Source organism: Sinocyclocheilus anshuiensis, unplaced genomic scaffold (genome assembly GCF_001515605.1).
Source record: "Sinocyclocheilus anshuiensis isolate Anshui unplaced genomic scaffold, SAMN03320099.WGS_v1.1 scaffold475, whole genome shotgun sequence".
Classification (NCBI taxonomy): Eukaryota; Metazoa; Chordata; class Actinopteri; order Cypriniformes; family Cyprinidae; genus Sinocyclocheilus; species Sinocyclocheilus anshuiensis.
Genome location: NW_015549650.1, coordinates 734,911 through 754,967, shown reverse-complemented (window position 1 = coordinate 754,967; position 20,057 = coordinate 734,911). Strand labels below are relative to the sequence as shown.

Sequence of the window (20,057 nt, the reverse complement as noted above, 5' to 3'; positions counted from 1 at the left end):
TACAGCTACAGTTGTGTTGCTGGGTTTTAAAGCAGGTTTAATTTTTTTTTTCTTCCTTATCAGTCTGTATTTACAGCAGTTTCACTCTGTTCAAATGTGGATGAATGGCTGCACATAGATGTGTGCACACACTGTCAGAACTGTGTGAGATCACTACCATCCTGCTTTTGTGGGGGTGGGTAGGGGTGTTAAATAATTTGTTTTGTTTTGTTGTTTTCCCCATAGGTTTTTAACATTCTAAAAGCTCTTTATTCCAAATATACTACAAGCTACTCAGTGTATTCAGCAGGTGTAATGTATTCTAAGTTGCTTCAGAAGTATTGCAAGTACTACTACGTACAACAATAAAACAGTGCATTGACATAAAAAAGGAAATTTACTTTTGGTACTTAAGTACTTTTAAAAGCAAGTACTTCTGTACTTCTACTTAAGTAAAAATCTGTCTTTACAACTTTTACTTGTAATGGAGTAATATTTGACCAGCAGTATCTGTACTTTCACTCAAGTAATGGAGTTGAGTACTTTGTCTGCCTCTGGTTGTCACTCTATTTCTCCCAAAGATGATGTTGCTCAGTTTTATGATCAAAAATCTAGTTGTTGTGTCGGGAAAATATATATATAATGCAATGCAATACAATGATGATACAGATGTGCAAATAAATGTTCTTCAATCTTCTATATTTGATGTATCATATTTGATACATTTTAACATGATTTTTTCTTTAAAAAAAAAAGTATGGATAATCAAGTGAACTCACTGTGCTTCAGGTCAGTAAGGGTTCATCTTGATCACAAATATTAGTTATTCTTACATAAAAAAAAAAACAATTCAATTTCAAAATTTCACAGCAAAAAAACACTGTATCACAACCTGAAGGGGGAAGTTTGCATCTTACTTACAACAACAACAAAAAAGTATGAACTATCAAACTATGTGGTTTTACAGTATTTGCATATGTGAGTGACTGTAAGATCTGGGAGAGGGTAACTTACTGGGAGAGGTCGTCCGGTGGGAGTATGGGCTGGGGTACGGTGTGGACCGGTGACTTCTCAGAGTAGAGTAGCGTTCACAGCCATGGGATGAGGATAGAGACAGCGGGCTGCCAAACTGTGTGTGAGGGTTTGCAGAAGGGCAGAGAGATCCTGTGGCTGGCAGAAACCAGCTACTTACTAGACCAACAGGAAAAGGAGAGTCAATGGGAAATTCCTGCACATACACAGCTGCTGCTTGATGAGATCAGTCATCATTTTATAAAGAATTGTGAAAAACAGCTCTAATAACAAAAAGCTTAAATCCAACTGAATCACACTGATAAATATCGTGATTATTAATTGAAATTTGCTCTTACATTGAGAATAGCCAGACTGTTGACTTTCACTGACATCCTCTATTATGTCCTTATGATCACTTCTGAAAAACAAAAAAGAATATAAAATTAAATTATATATTAGTGCTGTCAAATGATTAATCGCATCCAGAATAAAAGTTTTTATTTTGGATGTATATATATATATATATTTTTTTTTTTTTACCATACAAGTCCTCAACAGTGTTCACATGAGAGAAATTGGGGTTTGCTGTTTTGAGTCAGTTACAAACAGTGTTGGGGAAAGTTACTTAGCTGTCAATCAATAAATTGGAAAAAAAGGAACTTGCGTTACTTATTTGAAAAAGTAACTCAGATATTCTCTTGTAAATTAAAAAGTAATGCGTTACTTTACTAGTTACTTGAAAAAGTAATCTGATTACGTAACTCACGTTACTTGTAATGCGTTACCCTCAACGCTGGTTACAAATGCTTATTTTGTTGGTTTAAAAGCACCTAGTTCAAGCATCTAGGACATTTTTATGAATATTATTTGATCTGACAATCAAAGCAAGAAGCAAAAGTTAATTACAGCACATTTGTACTTTTTTGAATTCTACTGCTTTCATTCTTAAAAATATATTTTCTTCTGTGCTGCGAACAGACGTTTGTTTTTTAAACTGAATTTCATCCTACAAAGTGAAATTCCAACATATTCCCCATATATTTGTTACAATTACTGTATATCAGGGCAAGTGTTTTATACATTTTTATTTTATACTACGAACGATAAAAGAATGTGTCTATTCAAAACGTTTCTTTCAAACATAAACTATCTTAGTTGGAGTAAAACGTGACAACTGGCCCCTTATTCGTTTACAATACACGTTTATTCAAATGTTTTATTTGTATTTATTTATTTGAACCATACCTGTCTTTGGCATCCAGGAAGGCCTTGGCGAATGGATTGTATTTAATTTTGAGAGAAGTAATCTAAAAGAGCAAAATTACGGATGTTATTCAGAGTGTTATTATGCACCATATCCTTGTTCATTTGTTGACAAACTTTATAAAATCACAGTGTACCTCTTCATTCTGGTAGGCAGTAACTGCTATGAATTGTGTCTCGGGGAACGAGTGAGTGGTGATCATTCTCTGTGGACCACCAACGCGCACTATATGGATACGGGGCTCATACTTGTGCAGCGAGTTCAGCATAATCTATGAATAAATGGCATATATTTTCGATTTACATTTCAGTATTTTCTGTGGTGTAAAATTTGGACATTTAAATAAAATCATGAACAATGCATCTGAATTACGCACAAAAAATGGTGATTACATTTCATTCCACATCATCTTTTAGATTGGCTTACACACCATAACACTGTTCTCGCAACAAAAATGTCCACGAACCTGACCACCTCCGTTCAGTTTGTTGGTAAGTTTGACTTTACTGAAGGAGACTGAGGTTTTCATCCAGTGCGCACCGAAGTTTGGCGAGTCTGGATGGATGTAGACGCAGATCGGCGCTTGTGGCTCGGGTTTGCCCCCCGGTACCCATTCACCGTTCACATACTTCCACCTGTGATTGTCTGCTGCCACGAAATCCATTAAGAAGGAGTACATGGCGTTTGGATCCAGACCGGACACATTCACCTTTAGCACCGGGAACATGCGCCTGATCACAGCAATAAACAGTGACATCATCACGTTTCTTTTTAAATAAGTGAAACAACTCCACTAAAATTAATTCACTTGAAAGCAGAATGAGAAGGAGGGGGAAATACGTGTTTGGAACTTAAAGCTGGATTTGGAACTGTTATAGGCTATATGGAATTGGAATAGAAACAAACACGTTTGTACGCTGAAAAAAATGTCTAAAAGCCTTAAAATGTTGAAAAATGTGGTTAAACTTAAATTAATTGATTTTATAAATATTATTTGAAATGACAGTCAAAGCAAGAAGCAAAAGTTAATTAAAGCACATTTTTACTTTTTTGAATTCTACTGCTTTCATTACTAAACATATATTTCCTTCTGTGCAGCGAACAGAAGTTTGTTTGTAAAAATGCTAAAAATAAATAAATAAAAATACCTGCCATTCTTGGTCACTATCATTTCATTGGTCAGTTCTTTGAACTTCTGCCAAAGTTCATTTTCATCCAAACTGACTTTAAGGTCCCTTTCTGTTGGATCTCCTTTCTCACTGCCAGCTTGAAGCTCATTCTCTACCGCAGTTAATAAATGATCCACCCGATACTGGACGCTCTTTTCCGAACAGTCACTGGCCCCAGATGCCATTCTATATATATATATATATATATATATATATATCCAAACTACGCGAGCTCTCCAGTCGAAAAATGCCTAAGACTAGAAGAGATGCATCCAATTAAATACTCCCAAGGTAAAACTTTCTCCATGCTTGGCTCAGGAAAGCTCTGATTGGCTGATCTCCGCTTTGATGTGCGAGCTGTCCAGCTATTGGGTCAGTGATCCAGTGAGGCGAAGCGTAAATATTTACACATATTCATAGTCACATCGGCACATTTTAAACGTGAAATATATTTCCTCCTTACAAAAAACTTAATAAAAATAATGCATGCCAAATTATAGGTTTGCAATGTTGGAAAATGTATGATTTATACACTTTTTTTTTTCTTAAGTCTTCATACTTAAAAAGCTCCTTTATTTAACTGTTAAGACTTTAAATTCAAACTACAGTATGAATGTGTGAAAGATGCAATATGTTATCTGCTGAATGCCACTGGAGAAATGCAAAAATAAATAAAATAAAAAAATAAAACGATTATTATTTATCAAGTACACTCTAAAAAATGCTGGGTTAAAAAGGGACAAACCCAGCTATTGGGTTGTTTCGACCCAGCGGTTGGGTTGTTTTGACCCAGCTATTGGGTTGTTTCGACCCAGCGGTTGGGTTGTTTTGACCCAGCTATTGGGTTGTTTCGACCCAGCGGTTGGGTTGTTTTGACCCAGCTATTGGGTTGTTTCGACCCAGCGGTTGGGTTGTTTTGACCCAGCTATTGGGTTGTTTCGACCCAGCGGTTGGGTTGTTTTGACCCAGCTATTGGGTTGTTTCGACCCAGCGGTTGGGTTGTTTTGACCCAGCTATTGGGTTGTTTCGACCCAGCGGTTGGGTTGTTTTGACCCAGCTATTGGGTTGTTTCGACCCAGCGGTTGGGTTGTTTTGACCCAGCGGTTGGTTCAAAACAACCCAACTGCTGGGTCAAAACAACCCAATAGCTGGGTTTGTCCCTTTTTATCCCAGCGCTGGGTTATATTTAACCCAGCATTTTTTAGAGTGTAGACTAGTTTTTTTTAATTGCATTGTAAAAATTCTTATTTTTTGTAATTTATTTTCACACCAAAAAAAGGGGTGTAATGCAAGTCAATGGATAGGTGTTGATTATGTTTATGAGTTTAAAGCCCGTGGGAATCTTTCGCCAGAGGTGTCAAGAGCGGAGGAAACGCCATCCGACTGGACGCGTTTCAGGTCAATGGGTGTTCATAAAATAGCGCCATCGTGGCGACAAAACTTCCGGTAAAAATGTTTATGATTTTATAGGAACAACAAAACCTAACTGAAATTATTTTTTTATGGTATTTATTGACTAAATACACAGTAAAGTAAACAATGTGATTAAAATAAAATGCATTTATGAGTTAAGCAGGACGTCTCTTCTGTCCTCTCCATTAACTAACAGCATCCTGGACCTACACTCTCAGAAAAAAAGAGGGTACAAAGGGACACCTTTGTACAGTATTTACCCCTAAATGGTTCATAATAGTACTAAGAGTACGATTACAACTCTAAAGTAATAAGCACCCTTTAGGGGTAAAGAAGGTGTCCCTAAAAGTACAAGTCTTTGCACATTTATTCTGAAAGTTTGTTTTAAAGTGACAAATCAACACCAGTCCTCTATGTATAATTTGACCACATCTTCACATCAGCGTTTTCCACCTGAAACAAAGTAAAACTGCAGTTAACTGTCGAAGAAATCTAATTTTGAATTATTATCATTATTATATTATTGTGTAGTTGGTTTGTTTGTATCTATTTTATCATAGAAACAATATGGTGTAAACAACACATACAGTACCTCAACAGCACGACTAGTATAGATGTCAGCTATGCATAGAGGCATGTCTGTATATGATGATTGAGTGTCTTTAGCAGAACTAGACGGGGATTCATCTGTGTTTTTTCCAGCCGGATGCAGACTGCATGTATGAATGAAAAATGATAAAGTTTGAAAGCAAAAAGATTGACACGTTCCTTAGCGCTTTCATTCACAGTAATTCCTAACCTTGGTGAGAACTGAGTATTTGGACTCTCAGTGAAGGATTCTGGGCTCTCAGATGTTCCTTTATCACTCAGGTGCGTAAAGTCAGGCTCTGTGGGATATCTGGACTTCTGAGTTTGGATGTTGTGGGGACAATCATGCTCCATCTCCTCAAAATAAATGAGAGTGGATTGCTGAATAATAAATGATCTATAAAAGCACATTATAAAGGAGTAGGTGACCCAAAAAATAAATATTTTGTCATGATTTTAAGGCATAATTTTTGAAGAGAACAAAACTTTGGTAGAGTGGGAGATCATTAGTCAACAGCATGAGTCTAAACTCCTCAAAAACATAATGTTTGATTTCAAGATACCTTGAATATAGCACATTGATCTTGCAGACTACTTTTACTTTTATGATACTTTTATGTTGTTTTTCCATTTTTTTCTCACATTTGACACAATAAATCATCATACACTACACTATACAGCTGGACGGAAAACCAAAACTGGGACATTCTCTTTGAAATCTTCTTTGAGATTCATGATGAAAGAAAACACAATGGTGTCCAAACAACAAGAGGGTAAATAAACGTCATTTTGGGTAAACTACTCCTAAGTTCACTTCACTTAAAGAAGTTCAAGTTTTTAAAGCTGAAGAAGCACGTGTTGTGTGTCACTCACCAATTCTTTAATGCTGAACCCAACTGTGCATTGCAGACCGAGTCCATTTTTTGCCATAATTCTAAAGAGATATAAAATTAATATAAATTTTCCATTCATTTCAATTAGATTCCAGACATTGTCAAATTATTCACCTCTGAGTGTCAGCCATATGAGAGAGCGAGAGGTTGTGCATTAATCTCGTTTTGTGTTTAATGTCAATGGTCTTTGACCAGATCGGTGGCTCATAGCTTCTCTGTTATGATGAAAACAGAGAAACAACAACAGTTCTGAAAATACAAAACCAAACCCTTCTTTCAAGAAAAAGCATTCATCCTCATGACAAAACTTCAGATTCACCATTTCATGAACAAATAATCCAAACATGTGCACCTAACTGGTAGCACTACTTGTATCGGTTTCCCTCTGGAGAGCTTTAGATAAAGGTCTCTGCTAAATTAATTGAATTAATGTGAACGTAGGATGATAAAAATGTCCTAAAGGTACCATAAGAAGCATCTTGGAGCTGACTTCTTCCAGGAAGGTGGACCGCAGACTGGAAAATGTAGGCACTTTGAGCTCCCGAGTGAAAACCTATAAAGACAAAATGTACTGCATGTATATAACAGCTTTTATATTTTAGGAGGGGGATCAACATATTTGGTACATTATATTATACATATTTTTTCCCTTATGGAATGTGTTGTTCCCTTGACGTTACATCGAATTATGCAACATAAGAAGCGTGTGAACAGTGTTTTGTGTATTCCTTCATTGGTGATTATTTGTCACTTCCATGGGTTATATCATGACAGTGGGATGTATCATTCAGAAGACAGAGGTGATAGCACTAGTGTCATCTCTCACAGTTGCTGTGTTACTCTGTGCACCTTACAATCTTTCAGGCCACGCAGTGTGTCGGCTCACACCCTGAGGTGACAGGGTGTGAGTGAGGGAGCCATCTGAGACAGCTGAACTGTTGATATACTGTAGGTGCTTATTCGCACGTCACTATATGAATGGTGTTAGGTGGGCCTCACCTCTACAGCTTCTGCACAACAGCAACAACTGCAGTGGTAAAGCCTTGTTTATATGCAAGCACACTGTAATGCGAGTGGGGAACAGGTGTAACACTGTGTAAAAACCCTGTAGAATGAAGTGAGAATGATGTTAGATCACACCAAACTGTTTACATAAGAAGTCATGACTGATGCCTTAACTATTTCAGTCCAAAATTGGCTATCCCACAAACTTTTTTTTCCCTCCCTGGGCAAAAAAACGTTTAAATATATGGTAAATAATATATAAAAATAAAAACAGGGCAGTAAATGAAAAATATTTTTCAAACTTTTTTCAATGCTAAAATATATTACAAAAATTTGCTGGGGTGTTCTGGGTGTTTACTTACCCAAGTGAAAATATTTTTATGTCTCCCAGCTATCGGTCAGATTAAATGTTTTGCTTTAAAAAATTAAATACGGTAATACTTTAACAAATATTCACGATTAACGAATAGTTTTCCCTCAATAAACTCCTAATTTGCTGCTTATTAATAGCTAGTAAGGTAGTTGTTAAGTTTAGGTGTGGGGTAGGATTAAGGGATCTAAAATATGGTCATGCAGAATAAGGCATTAATAGTGCTTTATAAGTTTTAATAAACAGCCAATATGCTAGTAATATGTATGCTAATAAGCAACTGGTTAATAGTGAGAATTGGTCCTTTAAATCAAGTGTTACCTGAAAGACTTATTCTTTAATACAGTAAAGTATTCAGCTCAAAGGCTAATATGTGTAAAACGGAAACATTTTCTCATGCAAGTGTAGTTGAGAGAAGATATATCTTCAAGTGTAATTGAGAGATGTTTGGATATTTTCTAAAGGCCTATATTTGCAGTGTCTGTCCACGTCATAGATGTCTAGTACCTGTCTCCAAGGTGGATCTGACTGTTTTCTTGTGTGTTGCAGCTGTAAGTGGGACTCAGGGCTAAGTAATACTCCTGACTGCTGGCTCTTCCCAACTCTGTCTGCCCGATGTTTGCCATCCCACTCCCTCCTCCAAACCCATGCTCTGTTTGCACGCGTCCACAATGACAGGGAGGTGTGAGAAAAACGAACCATTCGTGTCTTTCTACAGGTTTGACTCTCATCTCAGCTTCACTGCTCATTCTCTTCATCCTCCTCTCTCACCTCCATGCGGTCTGGAATCTGGCAACGACTGGTGTCTTGCAGTCAACTACTTTAACACCAGTTTTCATATAGCAGGCAAGCAAAAATCCATAATATCCCCAAGATTTTCAGTAAAAATGTTTGACTGCAAACAACTCTATTGTCACAGATATATTCAATTGGACTCTATTTTTATGTTTGTACTTTTTCCCTGCCTGAGTTTGTTGCCATAGTGACCTAGTTAAGTTAATCATTCCTCGTCTACACTATGACTCTGTGTGAGTAAGCTAATTCTGTGTTCCTGATTAAGATTAAAGACTTTTGATTCTTCCTCTTCGTCTTTGTGCGTGTGTCTGACTACAAGTTGTGACCTCTATAGTTTTACTATAGTTTTCAGTTAAATAACATCCACCTTCAGCCTGTTTGGCTTTTTTTCTGCCAAAATGGACTTCAAATATCCTAAAGAGTTCTACTGAAGCAATGTTCACTTGAGTTGAGTATGTTTAGCATCTATTAAAAATATTCCAATTAATTAAGTCTTCTACAAATTTTTAAGCTTTAATTTTCTTACCTTTAGACTTTCAGTAATGCATTACATTCTAGACTTGACAGTCCAACACTTTTATATAGTTTCTTTATTGGATCTTTGAGGTGAGCAAATGTCACTAGAAGGCTGTGGTCATTAACACCATTGTTAGTGTGTCGAACTCTCATGCTGGCAATAATCAATTTGTTCCCCATGTAGAACGCGTTACAGTGGTGCCGTGACCCAGATGAGAGTGAGGTTTAGAGGTGTGAGTATAACACGCCAGCTGGTACAAGATTGTGCAGGTAACCCTCACTCCCCGGTTCAAGAGGTGCACTAGCGACTGACACTAAAAAATCTACAGTCTTTAGTGCTGTTGTTAGTGTGCCCAACTCCCATGCTGGCAATAATCAGTTTGTTCCCCAAGCAGAACCGGTTACAGTGGTGCCGTGATCCGGATGAGAGTGAGGTTTAGAGGTGCGAGTATAACACGCCAGCTGGTACAAGATTGTGCAGGTAACCCTCACTCCCGGGTTCAAGAGGTGCACTAGCGACTGACACTAAAAAATCTACAGTCTTTAGTGCTGTTGTTAGTGTGCCCAACTCCCATGCTGGCAATAATCAGTTTGTTCCCCAAGCAGAACCAGTTACAGTGGTGCCGTGACCCGGATGAGAGTGAGGTTTAGAGGTGTGAGTATAGCAGGCCAGCTGGTACAAGATTGTGCAGGTAACCCTCACTCCCCTGGATTCATCAGGTGCACTAGCGACTGACGCTAAAAAAATCAGCAGTCATTAGTGTTGTTGTTAGTGTGCCCAACTCCCATGCTGGCAATAATCAGTTTGTTCCCCAAGCAGAACCAGTTACAGTGGTGCCGTGACCCGGATGAGAGTGAGGTTTAGAGGTGTGAGTATAGCAGGCCAGCTGGTACAAGATTGTGCAGGTAACCCTCACTCCCCTGGATTCATCAGGTGCACTAGCGACTGACGCTAAAAAAATCAGCAGTCATTAGTGTTGTTGTTAGTGTGCCCAACTCCCATGCTGGCAATCGTCAATTGGAAGAAGAACCATTTACAGTGGTGCCATGACCCAGATGAGAGGTTTAGATGCATGAGTGTAATGGAGGCCAGCTGATACAACATAGTTGTGCAGGTAAACCTCATTCAATTAATATAATTTAAATTAGATGCCAGACATTGTCAAATTTCTTACCTTTGTGTGTCAGCCATATAAAAGAGTGAGAGGTTGTGCATTAATCTCATTTTGTGTTTAATGTCAATGGTCTTTGACCTGATCGGTGGCTCATGGCTTCTCTTTTGTGCAGGTAATCCTCATACGCCCAGGTTCAAGAGGTGCACTAGCAACTAATGCTAGAGACTACTTCCTTAGTGCATCTGACTCCCATGCTGGCTGTCATTGGTTCAAGCACCACTCAGAGCGGACCGAGTGGAATGGATTATATTACAAACTAGTGAAATAGCTATATAGTTCTTCAGAGGTTACAAAAGTTGAAAAATAGATGAATTCAGAATGTAAACAGAAAGTAGACCATTCACAACTACACTGAGCAGTGTAGAAGTTACTTGAAGTATTTAGAACAAACCATATAATCAGAACATTAAGTAATGAAATCAATGCTGTCAAGCAAACACTGTAAAGAATTTTTTTTTCTGAGGTGCTTAAAATTTTTTTCTTATAAAGGCCTTTTAGTTATAATTGAAATCTTTTTTCCCCCTTTTTTTTAATTAGAATTCTTTTTACAATATGAATTCTTATTTTAGAAGCTCACTTATAAGTCACTTGTCTATATAAGTGTAGGTGAATGTGAGGGTTATGTATGTTTGTGTGTGAGACTGCTGGAGGTGTGTTTGCCTCCCTGTGTTGCTTACTGAGTTCAGAGACACTGTGGTTTGACACTTACCTCAGGAAACATGAGCTCAGTTTCGTCTTGTCCCCAGCTCTGTTTGCCCTGCTGTTGGAAAGTGTTCACCCCTCCTTCATTCCCTCTTAGTGAGACTGGCATCTGTGAAAAAAAAGTAGACATTACAGTAACACTTCAGATTAGAGAACACAAATTCACTATTAACTAAGAGTTTTCCCTCAATAAACTCCTAAGTTGCTGCTTATTAATAGTTAGTAAGGTAGTTGTTAAGTTTAGGTGTGGGGTAGGATTAAGGGATCTAAAATATGGTCATGCAGAATAAGGTATTAATATGTGCTTTATAAGTACTAATAAACATCCAATATGCTATAATATGCATGCTAATAAGCAACTAGTTAATCATGAGAACTGGTTCTTAAAATAAAGTGTTGCCGACATTACAAACAGACAACATTTTATCATTTTTATTATTTAGTTTTCAGAAAGTTAGAGCTTGGGTTGAACACTCTCAACTGCAGTACTTACGTTCATACACTTCCCTCGTGTCATTCCAAACCTGTGCAACATTCTTTTTCTCAGAAAACAAAAAAAATATTTTGAAGAATGTTTCATTTGTTTTACCCAATTAAAGTCAGTGAACCCTAATGACTTTCATTGTATGTACAAAAAGCAATGAAACTTTTTACAAACTATCTTTTTTGTGTGTTCCACAGAAGAAAGAAATTCATACAGGTTTGAAACGACATGAAGGTGAGTAAGTGAATTGTCATTTTTGGGGTGAACTATTCTTTTAAGTTTGTGTTATTGAGAATGGACACAATGAACACAATGCCTTGACAAGATTTTGCTTTTCTACTTTTCTCTGATTAAGCTAGATCTCCACCTTCTTCCCACTTTGCAACATGGCCAAGTCTGAGCGATACGTGAGAGCAACCAATGGAGTGAGCGTAGGGTTGTCAATATATTCCTAATGATGTGCTACTTCTCAAGAAGAGCCTCAGACACAGCCCAGCTCACACCCGATAACACTGCACACCCGGGTGAGGACACACTTTGTCTGCTGGGTGCAAACTGGCCCTCCAGAGCGCTGCAGTGTAGGACAGCGTTTCCTCACAGCACTGTGTTGCAGCTAACAGACATGTAACAAGCCTGTACACCGGCAGAGAGAATGAGAGTAAAATTCATTTGTGTAGGAAATGAAGATTATGCTGATGAGTGGTTTTAGCTATGGGAAGAGCCCACTAACATCGGATACAAAATAAATATTCTGGGGAAAATAATAATAATAATAATAAACTTGGGTGTGTAAGTGGACAAAGATGTGTGAACAGTTTGTTCCGTATATTTCTCCTTTCAAATCAGTGATGATGGAGCAATGTTCCTCAGACAGATTTGACTGTCCACCCTGAAAATAAAAAGGTGTGAAATTCAACATGGCAGATAGATATTGTGACTCAGTATCTCTCATAGAAACCAGACAATCTGAGGTAAATATAAAAAGAAATAGACTCAAGTGTGTAATTTATAGATCTCAAATATCTCTATTTCTGGGCTCAGCTGTGATTATTGTGTCTGTGAAGTTTGACAAGCTGTAACCAGCCAACCACAGAGAACTTAGTAACAGTGTCCCAGGGGAAAATCTTATTGCTCAGAGGCTGCTCTGTCATTGCTCAGAAGATGTTACAGGGTTCTCAGTTAAAATGCCTTTGGTGTTGGTGATTAGTGTTGGTGATTAGTACAGCTCAGATAATTTAGTCTTGGAAGAATGCATTGAGAAATGTTTGATTTCATATTGAAAACTCTCAATAACTGACTTGGCAAACCTGACCATATTTGAGATATTGTTGAAAATCTACAGGATACAAAAATATAAAAATTCTAAGATAATTTCCTTAGGAGACAAATCTAAAACTTTAGCTTATCTGAGATATTCTTTCTCCTTATGTTGTTCTGGGTGCTTGCTAGCTAGATCATTTGCTAGTAGGGGTGTAACGATTCACTCGTTTTCTCGATGCATTGATTACAAACCCTGAGGATGCATATGCATCGATGTTGAAACATGATTTTTGAATTGTGAATCGCCGATTTCGGACAGTAATCGATTAAAAACGCTAAGAATCGAAATGGCCAGTAATGCTAAAGTGAAGTAGTTTTACTTTTCTGTAGTTTTCAATGGCTCTCGGTCATACCGACGACATTACATGAGCAGTCGAAAGCTGCGTATTTATTGCATGGAGGGAGGAGAAATGTAAGTGTCTAAAGCATACGCACAGTTCCATTGAATCTACAGGATACAAAAATATAAAAATTCTAAGATAATTTCCTTAGGAGACAAATCTAAAACTTTAGCTTATCTGAGATATTCTTTCTCCTTATGTTGTTCTGGGTGCTTGCTAGCTAGATCATTTGCTAGTAGGGGTGTAACGATTCACTCGTTTTCTCGATGCATTGATTACAAACCCTGAGGATGCATATGCATCGATGTTGAAACATGATTTTTGAATTGTGAATCGCCGATTTCGGACAGTAATCGATTAAAAACGCTAAGAATCGAAATAATCGCGATTTCTATAGCGATTCAATGCTTTCAAAATATATACACACTAAATTACTACAAGCATGAATTAATGGAGACTTTGAACAGTGTTCCTGCCTCGCATCTCTCCTTCACGCGCTCCACTAACCGCATGTGACTGTCACAGGATTGCGCTCGCGCTCAGTTCGTCTCACTCACTGACAGTGTTGGGGAAAGTTAAAGTATTTTTTTTTTACCTTATTCTGTGCAGAAAATTGAAATAATTGTTTGTAGTATATAAAACAATCATAAAATTGCCATTAGGAAACAATTATGAATTACAAATGATTGATTATTGTCCAGCAGTGTATTTGATTTCTTATAGCAAATTCAAAGTAAGAGATAAGAAAATCATTCCTTTTAAAAAAAAATTAATAAATAAATAATAATAATACATACATAAAAGTATTGTATTTGACATTCCTGTCACTTCTGAAATGATGGCTACGCCCCTGGTGTGACAAAATGTTAGCCTATACATAATACTTTTAAAGCTCTTTTTTAAAATCTTGGCTTACAAACATTATTATGTATGCCATAGCATCATTAAACTAGCATCTAACAATAGACAAGTGTTTTTTTCTCTAACCAATGGTTTTGTAACCATAAAGGCTGCTGTGTAATTTGCCCCCTGACTAAGCATTTAAAGAATTTAGGGGAAGCATTTAAATAATCCTGTGAATGCACTTAAAGAATGCAGAATCGAATCGTTATAATCGAATCAAATTTAAATGTGAATCAAATCGAATCGCTCTAAATTTGCAAAAATCGTTCTTGAATCGAATCGAAAACCCATGAATTGTGAATCAAATCGAATCACTGTCTACCCAAAGATTCACAGCCCTACTTGCTAGACAGACGCTTGCGATCTACCTATCTATCTATCTATCTATCTATCTATCTATAGATAGATAGATAGATAGATAGACTTTTTCTTTATTCTGAGAAAGGTTGTTTAAGGTCCAGAGAGCTCTTTTCCAAACAGTTTAACTCATTCCCTGACCTCCGGCATCATGTGACATCCCAGGCCAAATTGGTCAGTCTCTTTTGTGTGTGAAATAAATTAGACATTCTCCCCTGGGTGATGTTTGTCCATGATGTGCTGACTGAAGGAGATTCTCCTCCACCACTGAGAGGGAGGGGGTCCTGTTTGATCGTCTCACTGCTACGTGAACAATCAATTCTCTTTTCAACTGGCTTCCAGCAGATTGTGTGTTTGTGTTAGGCCAGCAGGGCAAACAGCATGGGGAGAAAGGACAGTTGCAGGCCTTTTCAACCCCGGCAGCATCTTAAACAGTCTAAATATAAGTTTTTTTTATTTTTTATTTTTTCGCATTTCATTAGCTAAAATGAACTGACTTGGTTTTTGTAAGAATAAGTAGCTTAGAAATACAAAGGCAACTCAGCCTGTGACCGATTGAATGAGCATAAACTTACATGTTTGTGCTGTGCTGTGGAGTCATCAGGTGTGATCTGAAGTTTCGGGAGAGACCCAGATTTCTGTTTCAACAGGTCCCCAAGAGTAACATCTGAGCTGTGTTCTGCCAGCATGAAATGACAATGACAGCAAATGAGAATCCAAAATTTTCCAGATTTAAATTGGAGTAGAGAAAAATTGTGTTAGAGTTGGTAAGTTTGATTAATTTCCATGAATCAGTACAAACATTCATTTGCAATGGATTCATCCACAACTCTGATTCAATGTTTTGTTTAGTCATCGCTTTCTTTCTCTCTCTCTCTCTCTCTCTCTCTCTCTCTCTCTCGCTCTCTCTCAAAAAGAAGTAAAATACATAGTAAAAATATGTGAATATTTCTGTTTATTCCTATTTATTGTTACATTAGCACATATATATGGAAATTATTAACATTACCAACACACACACACACACACACACACACACACACAAACATTCTAATACCATGGCACACTTACTTTTTAATTTTTGATATCTTAAACAGGTTTTACCTTCTGTGAATTGATAGCTGATTCAGTGTGAAAACAGCACTGCTCATAGCATCAGCTCTCACCCATTGCTTGTAGTTGCTTCTCAAGTTGACATGTGCTTCTGTGTTGTTCTGTCCAGACCCTGAACACCTCCTGTTCCCTGCGGCTCTGAAGAAACCCGAGTCGTTTCAGCCGTTTCTGCAGTTCCAGAACCTCATGTAGGCCAGATTAGAGATGATTAATCATGTGCATTTTACTAATCACATAAAGTCCTAGTAAATATCAACGAAGAGAGAAAGCTAGGTAATGCTGGTCTCACCAGGTAGTAGTGTGTTTTAGGTAGACACCTCAAGTATGCATCATCGTGTGTGAGGGTTGATCTGGTGGCCCTCTGAATGGTCACAAGCTTCTGTGACAGAAGGAATAAACTGAGGATGCAAAGAGGATCTCTAACTATTGATTACAGACTCTTATATCTCGACAAATCAAGGCACAGCTTGAAACATTGAGGAACAGTTCAGATCTTGAAATATTTGAGATCGCACTTGAGGTTTTTCTTTCCATTCTGAGGGTCCCGCAAGGACCGCTGTCTTAGTAGGGCTGGGAACCCCCAGCGTACAAAATGAATGAGAAGTAAACATGCAACCAGAGGAAGCCATTAACTGCAACAGAGACCAATTAGGCCCCAGCAGGTGTCCACGACTCAGCCTGCTTTAGTCCCGGCTCAACATCATGAAGTCTGGACAAAGTTTTTGGCCTGAGCTGAGGAAACAACAGGGCAGTTTCATTTGCTCAGCAATTTGTACCAAAGGTTTCCTACTGGCAGCCCATAAAGTCCTTTATAGCTCAACCTTTGTCCTCCCCTCCAGTGCTGGTCATTAGAGGACACAATTACAGCCCGCTGAAGAAGTCTTGCTTTTATAGGAGGAGATTGATAAGCCAAAGACCCCTCCCCCACATTCTTACCCCCCAGTCTCTACCTATTATTGTCTTCAACCCAGACAGCCAAAAATCAAAGTCAGTCGCAAGTCCACACCAACTGCTTCCCCCATATTACAACGACAGGCTTCCTCAATCCTCCGGACCTCAGTTGTTACTGTTGTTACTTTGATTTCAAAGGGTCAGTGGGAGACACATCTACTGTCCTGCAAAGAGTTACACTACAGCGCAATCGACATTGCATGGACATCTAGATTCATTTTTGCTGAAGAGATGCTTGCCATTCACCTTTGTTTTGTACATGTAGCCTAAATTCACTTCAGCAAGACCAGAGGAATTTTTTTTGGAGAGGATTTGCCTAAATTCTGTTTTAGGAGGAATAAAAATACACAAAGAGACAATTTTTAACATACAGTAAGAGTGGTCACACTCAGTGTTGGGGGTGAAGCATTACAAGTAACGTAAAAAAGTAATGCAAGTTACTTTGTTTTCCCATGTATTCACTGACACCTGTTTTCCCATGTATTCACTGACACCTCCCCTGTCCCAGTGTTGAGAGAAATCAGGAGTGAGGTGCAGAGGCACTTCCTTCAGCCTGAGGCATAATAATTTCACTTTTGTTGTGAAACGGCCTTTACAGTTGCCAAAAATATAACTTTAGGGCTTTTGTTATTAAAAAACAAATAAGCAAGCCCAGCCCAAAACAAAAAGTAATGCAAAAGTAATGTAATGCGTTACTTTCCATAAAGAGCAACTAAGTAACGCAATTAGTTTCCTTTTTAAGGAGTAACGAAATATTGTAATACATTACTTTTAAAAGTAACTTTCAACAATGGTCACACTTTAGTTTAGGGACCAATTCTCACTACCAACTAACTATTAACTTATGAATAGTTAGTAAGGTAGTTTTTATGTTGTTTAGGTATGGGGTAGGATTAAGGGATCTAAAATCTGGTCATGCAGAATAAGGCATTAATATTTGCTTTATAAGTACTAATAAACAGTCAATATGCTAGCTGTATGCATGCTATAAGCAACTTGTTAATAGCGAGAACTTAAAATAAAGTGTTACCATAAGAGTAATTTATGCGGACAGAATAGGCCAGACCATTTGGTTTTGGGAGAATTTAGATCTCTGACTTTTGCAGACTTTTCGGTGTCTTGGCAAATTTGAACACAGTCTGAGACTTTGTTAAGATTTCTTCTGAAACTCTACAGGAGACACTTGTGAGACCACTAGGGTGTAAATGTCTCAATTTGATCTCATTTTAATCTCAGCGCTGTCTAGGAAAAACAACTAGATATTAAAGAGGGCTCACAGGTGATTTTTTCTTTCCTTCTGGAGTTTAGCAAGGTTAGGACAACACATTTTTCAGGGCTATACACTAAGTGGAAGTGTGTACTTGTATAATTGTCCATGCAGTTGCTGGTAAGGCCGCAGTGGAACACTGTCATGAATATTTCAGCACAGAGACTTCCTCTCAAGCTCTGATCGAGTGAAAGGAAACGGTCAACTTTATTTGAAATGTTAATGGTTATCCCACTGATGTGGAAGATGTGTTTGTTACTCTACAGAAGGTGGTGTATGGATATGTGTATGTATACGTGTCGGGTGGATGTCCACAAGCTTATCTTGGACGTTACAGGAAGTTTGAGGCTGACTTGTGAGTTTGGTTTACAATATACACCTCTAAACAACATTCACAATAATAACCATGAACAAAGAGAGAAGAGAGAAGAGAGCTTCAATTTAACTAGACTGACTAAATAACTAGATCTAGTTTAGAAGGTCACCTTGTTTGTAAGGGAGACCAGTGTTTTTTGTTTTTTTTTAGGTAAAGGTCCAAATGCATAAAAGCATGTGCGTGTTTTTTTCCTTGCAGAGAGAGAGAGGGGGGGGGTGGAACATTGATATTCACCAAGTAATTCTAAATTACCTAGTTCATCAAAATAATAAAATGTACGAAATCTTTAAGGGCTGAGAATGAAGCTACTTTAATCAATGTTTCCTTAACGACTATCTCTGGTCTCCCTTACCTACTTAAAAAAAAATTATCAGCAAAACAGGAAAAATGCTTCCTTAAATATAAAGAGATCCAACAGAAAACACTGCAACACTTCCTCTGAACGTTTTCTCAGCACTGCTGTCTACTGGAGAGATTCAGTACCACTATGCTTGTGTTTTGCTCTCTTTAATGAAGACAAATTAGTTATAATTAGTCATTGATTCCAGGAGGGTGTACCTGTTCTTTATGTCCTTCTCTAAGTTTGGAATCATGTTGCTTCATCTCTTGTCTTTGTCTTTGAACTTTTTCCCTCAGTAATGTAGCATGCTGGTATGAAAGCACGTCTTTCAAGCGCTGTAGTCTGTAGTATGTCTCTAGGTGGCGCTAGAATGTAAGAAAAAGAGAACGAAAGCATCGGCGTGTGACAGAACAGAGCAAAAGAGAACAATAATTGAATTTGTGAAACTGCTGTCAACTCTTTTATGCATACAGAATGTGTATTCATTTATTCATAGAGAATATAGCATCTTATTAATATGACTTCAAATAAACAGTTAGATCATTTAGTTGCATTGTTTATTTTTTTTAAATAATTTTATTATAAGACTATGATTAGACAGATTGTATTTATAAATTAAAACTACATAATACACAACATATTTAATTTATTATAAACAATGTTAGTATAAAATGCTATGGTAAGCACCTCTTAATTGGTTAAATGTATACCTATTTAAAAAGTCAATATAGGTAAATTGACTGTAAAATATTGAAATAAAAGATAGATAAAGTCACTAAAATGCCTCCAATAATTAATCATTCTCAATGTATTTTTGGTGGTAAATTTATTTTTTATTAGATTGAGCAATTAAACCGATAATAAACAAGATAATTATTATTATTATTTTTACAGTGCAGCTAGTATATAAAGTGAGAACTATCACACTGTTTGTGGTCCTTTTCTACATAGGTGAGTTTCTACATTGAGTCTATGGTAATCAGTCTTGTCTTTCATTGACAGTGTTTGCACCTGGGCCTTTGTTCTGGCATGCAGCTAGTCTTTCAATATATCAAAGCATCCTGATTACTAATTGGGTTTATTGTGTGCTGCAATTTAATGCCAGTTTTAACAGACTACCTTAAATATTTAGGACCTAGAAAGCAATATGACATGGTTTCTCTACACTTCATATGAAGCAAATTCTGATAAGAGATCGTTTGATCAGGAAAGGAATACTGATAGTACCTGATCTAGAAGAGCTTTTCGTTTTCTCTCAAGCGTTTGATCAGAATCCTCAGCATGAGCAGAAGTCATCACCATCTGCATCTTGCCTGTTCTGCTGGGGCTTTGTTGTCTCCTCTGCCTCTGATATTCAGATGCCTTTTGGAGAAAATCACACTTGGATGACAAGACCCAGCAGCAGCTGTGCTCTTGTCTTCTCTGGTCCCAGAGATCACAACACAGCAGTCAGTAATTGCATGGGTTTTCCTGAATTAGCCAGTAATCATTCTCAAATGCCAAAGAACATGAGCTTGTAAGATTACTAAAAGAGTGCAAATTACAGTAATAAGCAACAAGACAGGCACTGAGAAATATGTTGGTGATTCGGAATAAGACAAAAACGGTTTGGAAGATGAATTCATGATGTACTCGCTCATTATATACATTACAGTGGGTACGGAAAGTATTCAGACCCCCTTAAATTTTTCACTCTTTGTTATATTGCAGCCATTTGCTAAA

The 20,057-nt window shown here is 37.5% G+C and overlaps 2 protein-coding genes across 2 annotated transcripts in view; both read right to left on the bottom strand.

Annotated features, from left to right (window-relative positions):
• tbxtb (T-box transcription factor Tb) overlaps nt 1–3,611 on the bottom strand; it is a 6,376-nt gene extending 2,765 nt beyond the window's left edge. Inside the window, exons 1-6 of the mRNA XM_016449508.1 lie at nt 3,406–3,611; nt 2,724–2,988; nt 2,394–2,528; nt 2,239–2,300; nt 1,350–1,411; nt 994–1,170 (exon numbers count right to left, since the gene is read on the bottom strand). Of these exons, the coding sequence (XP_016304994.1) occupies nt 994–1,170; nt 1,350–1,411; nt 2,239–2,300; nt 2,394–2,528; nt 2,724–2,988; nt 3,406–3,611 (907 nt within the window). The remainder of the gene's footprint in view (nt 1–993; nt 1,171–1,349; nt 1,412–2,238; nt 2,301–2,393; nt 2,529–2,723; nt 2,989–3,405) is intronic.
• A 1,639-nt stretch (nt 3,612–5,250) lies between these two features.
• Nucleotides 5,251–20,057, bottom strand: part of LOC107660236 (uncharacterized) — a 17,418-nt gene continuing 2,611 nt past the window's right edge. Inside the window, exons 2-13 of the mRNA XM_016449505.1 lie at nt 19,563–19,697; nt 18,554–18,700; nt 15,691–15,780; nt 15,455–15,584; nt 14,864–14,967; nt 10,891–10,992; nt 6,787–6,873; nt 6,435–6,535; nt 6,301–6,361; nt 5,639–5,781; nt 5,432–5,552; nt 5,251–5,292 (exon numbers count right to left, since the gene is read on the bottom strand). Of these exons, the coding sequence (XP_016304991.1) occupies nt 5,251–5,292; nt 5,432–5,552; nt 5,639–5,781; nt 6,301–6,361; nt 6,435–6,535; nt 6,787–6,873; nt 10,891–10,992; nt 14,864–14,967; nt 15,455–15,584; nt 15,691–15,780; nt 18,554–18,700; nt 19,563–19,643 (1,209 nt within the window). The 5' untranslated portion in view covers nt 19,644–19,697. The remainder of the gene's footprint in view (nt 5,293–5,431; nt 5,553–5,638; nt 5,782–6,300; nt 6,362–6,434; nt 6,536–6,786; nt 6,874–10,890; nt 10,993–14,863; nt 14,968–15,454; nt 15,585–15,690; nt 15,781–18,553; nt 18,701–19,562; nt 19,698–20,057) is intronic.